This window comes from Quercus suber, unplaced genomic scaffold (genome assembly GCF_002906115.3).
Source record: "Quercus suber isolate HL8 unplaced genomic scaffold, Cork oak 2.0 scaffold_403, whole genome shotgun sequence".
Taxonomy (NCBI): Eukaryota; Viridiplantae; Streptophyta; class Magnoliopsida; order Fagales; family Fagaceae; genus Quercus; species Quercus suber.
Window position 1 is genome coordinate 338,812 of NW_027069854.1, and position 10,823 is coordinate 349,634.

The 10,823-nt window shown below is 37.7% G+C and overlaps 1 protein-coding gene and 1 pseudogene across 1 annotated transcript; both read left to right on the forward strand.

Moving 5' to 3' along the window:
* Nucleotides 1–840: 840 nt before the first annotated feature.
* On the forward strand, nt 841–8,044 carry LOC112016515 (pentatricopeptide repeat-containing protein At1g19720-like; annotated as a pseudogene).
* Nucleotides 8,045–8,456: 412 nt separating this feature from the next.
* Nucleotides 8,457–10,573, forward strand: LOC136062326 (uncharacterized). Its single transcript, XM_065761248.1, has 2 exons — nt 8,457–9,961; nt 10,040–10,573. Exons 1-2 carry the CDS (start codon nt 8,699–8,701, stop codon nt 10,571–10,573), a joined length of 1,797 nt encoding a protein of 598 aa, XP_065617320.1. The 5' UTR covers nt 8,457–8,698.
* The last annotated feature ends 250 nt before the right edge of the window (nt 10,574–10,823 follow it).

Here is a 10,823-nt window from a genome sequence, read left to right on the forward strand (position 1 = left end):
GATTTTAATTAAAACCATGAACTTTTTTAAATTAGTTCCTTTAATGAGTCACAATTAACAAAAAGTAGGGTAAATTCACATAAACTGTAATTAGAACTTATCTAAATACCAATAGTCTTCAAAAAAAAAAAAAAAATCAAAACATATCAAATTTCACATTTTCATCTATCCTTTTTTTTATATGATTTATTAAACCCATAAAAGAAAGTTAGACCTGAGAGCAGCTTTGGACCTCTGGTTATGATCGAACAATGCAAGAAATTGCAGCCATGCAGACATCTGTTGGAAATTTCCTTTGAATTATGAAAGCCAGGTTTTTCCTATGTACCCCATATGGCTAACGAATTTTTGAACCCCTAAATTGTTATTAAAAAATTTTAATAAAAAAAATCTACCATAACAAAAAAGCCCAATCAAATGAGTATAAAATATATGTTAATGCAATTCAATAATTAGAAGGAAGAAACGGATTCAAGGCAACATACCATTGGACAAAGAAACAAAAGAATCCAAAGACCATTCCTAAACACAACACTTCCAAAACCAACATTGTACTCTGTTTCATCCATTGTGTTTAAAACGTGGGTTGAGTATTTTAGTAATAGAAGGAATATGAAAGTTGTAGCAGTTTAAATCTCTAATAGATATCAAGTCGTGTTTGAAAACCACCAGGAGAGTTGTCCTATTTTGTAGGCCATGTTTTAGGTGGGAGTTAAAGGGGTATTATTACCGTGTTATCCTCAAGTGTTGTTTCTGCTAAATTTTAGGGTAGAGGGGTCTTTTTGGAACAAAAAAAATCTAGTCCAAACAAGTGCAGCCCCTTAAATAGTAGTATAGAAAATGTACCATATGTATGTAATAGACATTTCCCCTCACTTTATAATCTATTGCAATTTCACGATCTTGATCCACTTTATATTGAACACGAAAGATCTTGGTAGAAAAAGCTTTTAAGATTTAATTTCACCATTGCCACCCATTGGATTAATTTCACTAGAACCCGGTTTAGAAGACAACTTTGCTGGACATTCTAGCCTTTTGCCCCTAATTTTTTTTTATTTAGCAATTTGCCCTTATTTCGAAACTATATAGGGATATGCCCCTGTTTCAATACTCGATTATCCTAAAATCAAGTTTCAATGAAATACTCGATTCGTAGAAAATCGAGTTATGCCCGATCAAACTTATAAAAAAAAAAAAAAAATTGCATGGAACTCGAGCTTCGGGAAATCGAGTTCCATGCAAATTTTTTTTTCAAGTGTGATTATCCCATATTCAGTGAGACCTATAGCGGCGTTTTTAAGCCCTATAGTGACGTTTTTAAGTCCTATAGTGGCGTTTTTCTGGAATTTTTTTTTTGTAAATGTGAATACAGTTTCAGTGGTCCTATAGCGGCGTTTTTTAATCCCTATAATGGTGTTTTTCTGAAAAACTTTTTTATACCAGGTTTCAGTGGCCCTATAGCGGTATTTTTTAATCCCTATAGTGGCGGTTTTCTGGAAATTTTTTTTTTTATAAGTGTGAATACCAAGTTTAGTGGCCCTATAGCGGCGTTTTTAATCACTATAGTGACGTTTTTAAGCCCTATAGTGGCGTTTTGGAGCTCGATTTCCATTTCCTCGAGTTTCATGAATTTTTTTTTTTTAAAAGTTTGATCGGGCATAACTCGATTTTAAACCAATCGAGTACTTTAAGTAACTCGATTTTAGAGTCATCGAGTATCGAAATAGGGGTGCGCACCTATATAGTTTCGAAATAGGGGCATTTTGCCAATTAAAAAAAATAAAAGGAGGTAAAATGCTAGAATGTCCCAACTTTGCTTCTTCCTATTTGAATTAATAAAAACTACATATGCATGATTGTCCAGGGAATGAAGGGCAAATGATCTTTTTGTATTCAATGAAAACTATCATTACCTTCTTCTTTTTTTCTAGCTAAGTAACTATCATTTATTACTTCGCTGAATTTAACTTTTTTCTTTCTTGCCGAAAGATAACATTTTATGAACACTTTTAAGCAAATACTTGTAATATATGCTCTAAGGTTACTATCCCCCTCTTTACGGTCCTATGACTCCTAACCTCCATAACATACAACCAAAAACTCACTTCAAACTGATACCATAACATAAGCAAGTCCTTGGTAAAATAACAACTTATTATGATTTATCTTCCTAGGAAAGAAGAAGAGCCCGTGCAAATGATCAAGATATTTGTGGGAGGACTTTCGTCTCGGCCTCCAAGATATCTGTAGTAGTGGTACACTTATCCTTAGGCCAAAGGTTTATAAGGCATGAGTGGGAGGCGTCTCTCCCTGATGTGGGATTGAGAAAATTCGTGCGAGTGAAACATAGGTCGATCCTTGCCCATCCCAAAGCGAACAATACCTGATTGGGGGCCGAGACAAAAGTCCTCCCACAATATTGTTTTCGTTATTTTTAATTTATTAATTGGGTACATTACATATTTCCTCCTATTGGGATAGTTTAAAATCAAAAAATCAAAAAATTTATTTTACGATTTTAATTAAAACCATGAACTTTTTTAAATTAGTTCCTTTAATGAGTCACAATTAACAAAAAGTAGGGTAAATTCACATAAACTGTAATTAGAACTTATCTAAATACCAATAGTCTTCTCATGTGAATCACATTTTGTATTTTCCAACCCAAAGAAAGCTTACAAAATATTTGCAATGCATGAAGAAGGGATTGAATTGGGTTTGGTGACTTGGAACATATTTGTTGCTAGTTATAACTAGTTAGGGCATTGTGATTTGGCAATGGAACTGGATGAAGAAGATGGAGAGTATTGGAATAACTCCTGCTGTTTTTACTTGAGACTTCAAAAATTTTGGGGTTTTCTCAAAACAGGAACAATCAGGCATTGGATTTGTTAAAGGATATGCTTCAGGAAGCGGTTAAGTTAAATGGGGTTACGATTACAAGTGCAATTTCAGCATGTACAACTTTGAAATCACTAGATAAGGGATTGGAAATCCCTTCTATTGCTGTTAAGATGGGTTTAATCAATGATGTATTGGTTGGAAATTCTCTCACTGACATGCATTCTAAGTGTGGGGTACTGGAAGCAGCTTGGAAAGTCTTTGATTGTCGTATCAGATAAAGATGTATACACTAGGAACTCAATGATTGGAAGGTAATACCAAGCTGGCTATTATGGTAAAGCCCATCAACTCCTCATGAAAATGCAAAATTCAGGTGTATCACCAAATGTTGTAACATGGAATGTGATGATCTCTGGATATATACATAATGAATATGAGGATTAAGCCATGGATCTCTTCCAGAGAATGGAAAAAGAAGGAAAAATCAAGTAGAATACAGCTTCATGAAATGCTCTTATTTCTGGTTACTTGCAAACTGGGCAAAAGGACAAGGCATTTGGAATATTTAGACAAATGCAATCTTGCTGTGTCATTCCTAATTCAGTTACAATTTTGACTGTCATACCTGTATGTGCAAATTTAATTACAGGGAAGAAGGTAAAAGAGGTAAGTGGCTGTGTATTCTCTAGAAGCGTAGAGACTGGACTTCCTATTGCAAGAATTCACTTATTGAAACTTATGCTAAGTCAGGGAATATAATATTGTTGGAATGGCTTGAATTGTCAAAATTGGTGGCTTGACAATTAGACAACAAACCATCAGAAAGTTGCAAGACACTAACTTCCTACACTTTGGTACACACACACAGAAGAAGTTCTAATTGCTATCTCCGTAGCTCACATGCATTGCTCTCAATTGCTCCACCTCTATTTATAGCCAAACCTTCAGCCGAAATATCACCAACGTGAAACACCAATTGTTAAGGAAGTCAACAATAGTGGCTAAGCATTTATTGCCAAAGAATTAAGGTTTGGCTATAAATAGAGGTGGAGCAATTGAGAGCAATGCATGTGAGCTACGGAGATAGCAATTAGAACTTCTTTTGTGTGTGCACACCAAAGTGTAGGAAGTTAGTGTCTTGCAACTTTTGTCTAAATACAATAGGGTGTTCTCTATTTATTTGTGAGAGAACCAAGGGTGTATTTGGGGTTTGGGTTTGTGTGAGAGTGTCTTCAAGTCATTGTTGTAATCTCTATAGTTATAGTGAAAATTTTCTATTGCCTCCAGTGGACGTAGGCATATTGCCGAACCACGTAAATTCCTAGTGTCATATTTTCTTCTCTCTCTTCTTTAACCTTGTGTTAACAGATTAATTTACCCAATTCTCACAACAGCTAGTATCAAAGCTCTAGGTTGATTTATTCAATGGAGATCAACGCTTCTATTGCCAAGATAGACGTAGTTAAGTTCAACGGAACTGGTAACTTTAGGTTATGGCGAAGAAGGGTTAAAGATCTGTTGGTACAACAAGGTTTGGTGAAGGCTTTGTACGGGAAAGCAAAGAAACCAGAGACGATGACGAATGACGAATGGGAAGAACTCGATATGAAGGTAGCTAGTACAATTCAACTATGTTTGGCAGACGAGCTTATGTACAATGTCATGGATGACGTGTCTACTACAACTATATGGTTGAAGTTGGAGAGCCGGTATATGTCCAAGTCCCTCACAAATAAACTTAATCTTAAGTGAAAACTGTATGATCTTAAGATGGCAGAGGGTGCATATTTGGCTTTACACGTCCACACCTTCAATAAAATTATCAGTGACTTGTTGCAGATCGATATAAAATTCAATGATGAAAACAAGGTGATGATGCTTTTGTCCTCCCTCTCGGCATCCTACGAACACTTGGTTACAACCTTGCTTTGGGGGGAAGAGACTTTGGAATTTGAAGAGATCTCAGGAGCCCTGTTGGATCACTACCAACAGAAGCAGAATTCAGGTGAAAGTTCTAGTGAAGGGCTTATGATAAAAGGTAATCAAGAACGTGGAAGGAAGAAAGACAAAAATCACAGTTCTGCCAGGGGGCATAGCAGATCCAAATCCAAAAGCAAGACAATGAAGTGCTATAAATGCCAAAAGAAGGGGCATATTAAGCGAGATTGTCGAGAGTGGAAAAGAGGCAAGGACAAAGACAAGGAAGGGTCATCAAGATCTGCAAACATTGTGGTCGCAGATTCAAATTCAGATGGAGATATGCTTTCTGTTTCATCCAGCGCTAACAGGCTAATTGATTCTTGGGTTCTGGATTCAGCATGGTCTTTCCACATGACTCCTTATAAAGATTGGTTCGACACTTACAAGTCGATTAATTGTGGCTCTGTTCTAATGGGCAACGATGCTACTTGCAAAGTTGTTGGAATAGGAACAATTAAGATAAAGATGTTCAATAATGTGGTGAGGACATTAGGAGAGGTACGACATTTTCCAGAGGTGAAAAAGAATTTAATTTCATTGGGAACCTTAGACTCTAATGGCTACTACTATAAGTCTGAGAATGGGTTAATGAAGGTGTCAAAGGGCGCTATAGTTGTGATGAAGGGGTAGAAAGGAAAAGGTAATATCTACAAGCTACTTGGCAATACCATTGTAGGTAGAGCTGCTACAGTGACTGAATCTGAGCAGGATGATACACTCTTGTGGCATATGCGACTAGGGCATATGAGTGAGCGTGGTATGAGGGAATTGTAGAAGAGAAATCTGTCGGAATTAAGTCATGTAAGTTAGATTTCTGCAAATACTGTGTCATGGGAAAGCAGTATAGGATGCGATTCAAAATAGCCACGCACAAGACAAAGGGTATATTGGATTACGTACACTCTGATATTTGGGGGTCGGTGCAAGCGGTCTCTAAAGGTGGAGCTTGGTATTGTATGAGTTTCATTGATGACTATTCCAGAAAGCTTTGGGTTTACTTCTTGAAAAACAAGTCTGAGGCATTTGCAACGTTCAGAAAGTGGAAAGCCAAAGTGGAAAACCAGACTGGAAGGAAGATTAAGTGCATAAGATTTGATAATGGCACTGAGTACAAGGATGGGGAGTTCTTGAAGTTTTGTGAAGAGCATGGTATCAAGAGGCACTTTATAGTACGAAGGACACCTCAACAGAATGGAATGACTGAGAGACTTAATCGGACAATCGGTGAGATAGCTAGATGCATAAGACTAAATGTTGGGCTTCCTAAAGTCTTCTGGGCTGAAGTAGTGAACATGGCTTGTTACATTCTTAATTGATTGCCTAGAGTCGCGCTTGATGGGAAAGTTGCTGAGGAGTTATGGACAGGGAAAGAATTTGATTACTTGTTGATGAGGATATTTGGGTGTCCAGCTTATGTTCATATTCCTATCGAAGAAAGGTCAAAGCTTGATTCAAAATCCAAGAGGTGTATTTTTCTCAGGTTCGAGAAAGGAGTAAAATGGTGCAAGCTTTAGGATCCAGTGGCACAAAAGGTGGTGATTAATAGGGATGTGGTGTTTGATGAGAAGTCCATGATAAAAGATTTCAAAAAGGAGGAAAAGTCCTAAGAAAAGGGAAGCAGTAGTGACAACAATAGATCAGTGGTGCAAGTGAAGCTAGATGAAATGGAGTCTCAGTTAGAGAAGGAACCTCACAATAGTGATCAAGAAGATCACAACATGATATCAGAACGGCCTAAATGCAACATAAGACCACTAGTTAGGTATGGTTTTGAGGATCTTGCTTCTTATTGCTTAGTAATCAGTAGCGGGGATCCTTCCACTTTTCAAGAAGCAATTGATAGCTCTGAAAGAGACAAGTGGATGGAAGCTATGGTGGAGGAGATGGAGTCCTTGAATAAGAACAAGACTTGGGAGTTATCAGAACTTCCAAAGGGAAAGAAACCAATAGGTTGCAAGTGGGTGTTCAGAAAGAAGGAAGCAGTATCAGAAAAGGAAAGAGAACGGTTCAAAGCAAGATTGGTAGCAAAGGGATATTCACAAAGACATGGGATTGACTACGATGAGGTTTTCTCACCTGTGGTCAGGCATACTTCTATCAGGGTAGTGCTAGCCTTGATAGCACACCAGGATCTGGAATTAGAGCAACTGGATGTGAAGACAACATTCCTTCATGGGAATTTGGAGGAAGAAATCTTCATGGAACAACCAGAGGGGTTCAAGAAACTTGGTACGGAGAAACTTGTCTGTAGATTGAAGAAGTCACTCTATGGGCTTAAACAATCTCCCAGACAATGGTACAAGAGGTTTGATTCCTATATGATTTAGATTGGTTATACCCATTGTGAGCAATGCATGTGAGCTACGAAGATAGCAATTAGAACTTCTTCTGTGTGTGTGCACCAAAGTGTAGGAAGTTAGTGTCTTGCAACTTTTGTCTAAATACAATAGGGTGTTCTCTATTTATTTGTGAGAGAACCAATGGTGTATTTGGGTTTGGGTTTGTGTGAGAGTGTCTTCAAGTCATTGTTATAATCTCTACAGTTATAGTGAAAATTTTCTATTGCCTCCAGTGGACTTAGGCATATTGCCGAATCATTTAAATTCCTAGTATCATATTTTCTTTCCTCTCTTCTTTAACCTTGTGTTAACAGATTAATTCACCCAATTCTAACAACAAATATATTCAAGTACCTTATTTGATGGAATGTCTTCCAAAGATATTAGCACTTGGAATTCATTGAGTGGTGGTTATGATTTACATGTTCATGCAGATACTGCACTTGATCTCTTTGATCAGATGAAGAAGTTTGGAGTCAGACCAAAAGGAGGTAGCTTTACGAATATTTTCTTTGCTTAGTCTTGTTGGAATGGTGGAAGAGGGGAGGAAATATTTCTCTAACATCACGGAAGAGTATCAAATTATATCGGGTTTAGAACATTATTCAGCTACAATTGAGTTTATTGAAGAAATGCCCATTGAACCTGACTCCTTCACTGGGGCCGCCTTATTAACTGCTTGTAGGATTCATGGAAATATTGGATTGGCAGTACGTGCAGGGGAAAATATGCTGGACTTAGAACAGTCCATGCGTGAACATGTGAATTTATTTTTCCTTCTAAGTTTTATGCTGAAGTTTAGTTGGATGCATAACTATGGCAATCTTGTCCACAACTCCTATAAAACATTTAGGTTAAAATTCAATTTAGTTACTTAGCTTTTACTTCAATAATTTCATTACTAAATTGATTATTGATATTAAATTTTTGTAAATTCAATTTCTCACTTCATCAAAAAGTGTCAATCTAGTGTTTCCTTTCAATTTTGTTAGGGCCTGGTTTGAGGGGAGGGGGAGAGAGAATAGAGTAGAGTAGATTGAAAATAAACTAATTTTTTACCAATTCTATCCTCTTCTACTCCCCTCAATTCAAATGGACTATTAGCAAATAAAGCGAGTTAGTTATATGAGAAAATTGCATATAACTCCCCTTAAGTTTTCTATCATTACACTCGCTCCCCTTTAGTTTGGTATAAAACATTTACCTTCCTTAAAATACAAATTATTTACATTGATTTCTCCTAAATAATCTTTATAACAATTTAAGTAAAGCGAATTTTTTTTTTTTTTTTCCAATCATCCATGAAAGATCATTGTAAAAAATTTGCATTTTAAGAGAGATGAATATCTTATTCCAAACTAAAAAAAGAGGTGAGTGTAACCCAGTTTCCCGGGCTAAATCAACCCATTTTGGTACCGTGAATTGACCCATAACAAAAAATAAAAAATTCCCCCAGTTTCAATCATTTCCACACCCAAAGATCAGCTTTGATCAATGTATTAGCAAAATCGAAGAAGCGCTACTTGGAGACAATGGACTCGGCGCCGTCACAATTGAATTTTGTACGTCCACTGGAATTGTGCGACTTTATGTACTTGGAGTTGCAAAAATTGAGGAAGCGGAAGGATCTGCGGTCACAATCGCAGTTCAATCATTTCCACTCCCAAAGATCAGCTTTGATCGATTTATTAGCAATATGTTTTAAGCGCTACTTGGAGACGATGGATTCGGCGCCGTCACAATTGAATTTTGAACTTCCAGCGGAATTGTGCGACATAATGTTCTTGGAGTTGCAAAAACTGAGGAACTTGGAGATGGAGGATCTGCGGTCACAATTGCAGTCCAATGATTTCCACTCCCAAAGATCAGCTTGGACCGATTTATTAGCAATATGTAACAAGGGCTACATGGAGACGATGGATTCGGAAATAGAGGAAGCTGATTCGGCGCCGTCACAATTGAATTTTGAACGTCTACCGGAAAACTTTCTGTACTGCGAGTTGCAAAAATTGAGGAAGCGGAACTTGGAGATGGAGGGTCCGTGGCCACAATTGCAGTTCCATCATTTCCACTACGAAATAGTATTTTTGACCGATATATTAGCAACATGTAAGAAGCTGTCCCGGTATGTGTCGGATTCGGAAATAGAGGAAGCTGATTCGGCGCCGTCACAATTTAATTTTGAACGTCTACTAGAATTGTGCGACTTTATGTACTGGGATTTGCAAAAATCGTGGAAGTGGAACTTGGAGATGGAGAATCTGTGGTCAAAATGGCAGAGGCTGTACTGGTATATGTCGGATTCGAAAATAGAGAAAGCTGATTGGGCGCCGTCACGATTTAAATTGGAACCTCTACAGCAATTGCGAAACTTTCTGTGCTTGAACCCGCTAACAAGAAGGAAGCAGATCTTGGAGTACAGGGATAAGCGGTTACTATCGCAGTTTGCACATCGACTGCCATGGCCATCAGAAGAGAAAAAGCTGTACTTATTTTTCTACCCCGAAGATAGCCCAGTCATGTATATCTTGTATGAGATTAAAGTAACAAAACCTTTCCCTCCTCCCCCAACAGAAGCCGCCCAAGACGCTAACAATAACAAATGGGATCTAAGCGGGCTCAATCTTATCCTCCAATTTGAAACCGGCATGTATCCTGAAGGCATGTGTTGTGTTCAATTGGGCTTCGAACTGTATTTTTTTGGTGGCGAATTCAATTTAAATAAGCCAAACATTTGCATTTATGAAGATTTAAAGAAGTTCAAGAAAGAAAGATGGGATGTCTTGCCACGAGAGGTCTATATTTTCTATCCCACTCTCTACAGAGAATACCCTTTTTTATTGAGTAGGCTGAATGAGAACATGCTGTTGCAGGGTAGACCGATGAATAGTGGAAAGGCTAGTCCGCAGGCCTTTGTGGCCGATGAGATGATTTACGTGATTGGAAGCATCTTCACGAACTTAGATAATGAAAGCTCTGCTTACTTTGAGGTCTATGATCCTGTAGAAGGCACGTGGACAGTCTTGCCAAATCCTCCTATTAGGAACGTGAACACTAGATGGGTGGGGAATGCTGTTGTGGGAAGGAAGGCTGTTCTTGTAGCGTTGCAGCTGGGACAAAATCGCCTCTACTGTTTCGATCTTGACACACGGCAATGGACAAACAGAGTTAGCATTCCTGACTTTCTATCTGGTAATTTCTTCTTGCGCAAGAGTGAGTTCATAGAGGATACCCTTGATGGATGTTATGACAACACAGTAGGAGCAATAGCTGTTGAAGATGACTTAAACGACAGCAGCAACAGAGACAATAAGGAAGAGCAAAACGACAGCAAGAGCAAAGGATGTAAATACAAAACGGCAAGGAAGAAAGGAAAGGAGAAACGCACCGTTTCATTTAAGAATTAGTTAGCAAAAGTTTGTTACAGACTTGCCACATGTCATTAGCTGATTCGTTGATTCTTTAAATAGTTAGTTAGGATTTTGGGCGGCAAGCTTAGCCCCTGCTTTTGTGTATAAATACAGAACAAACGGTTAATGTATAATTAAGAGCTTATAAACATTTTGATAAGAAAACTCAGTGTAATTGTTTTCTCTCAAATCAGTTCTTGCTTTCTGTTTCGCATTTTACAATTTTACATGGTATCAGAGCGTTTTT

Bases quoted from the DNA above. Each gene is read 5' to 3' on its own strand.
- LOC136062326 (XM_065761248.1), top strand. From the start codon at position 8,699: ATGGACTCGGCGCCGTCACAATTGAATTTTGTACGTCCACTGGAATTG. The intron at 9,962-10,039 runs GTCTATATTTTC...ATGCTGTTGCAG, and splicing joins GGGATGTCTTGCCACGAGAG to GGTAGACCGATGAATAGTGG.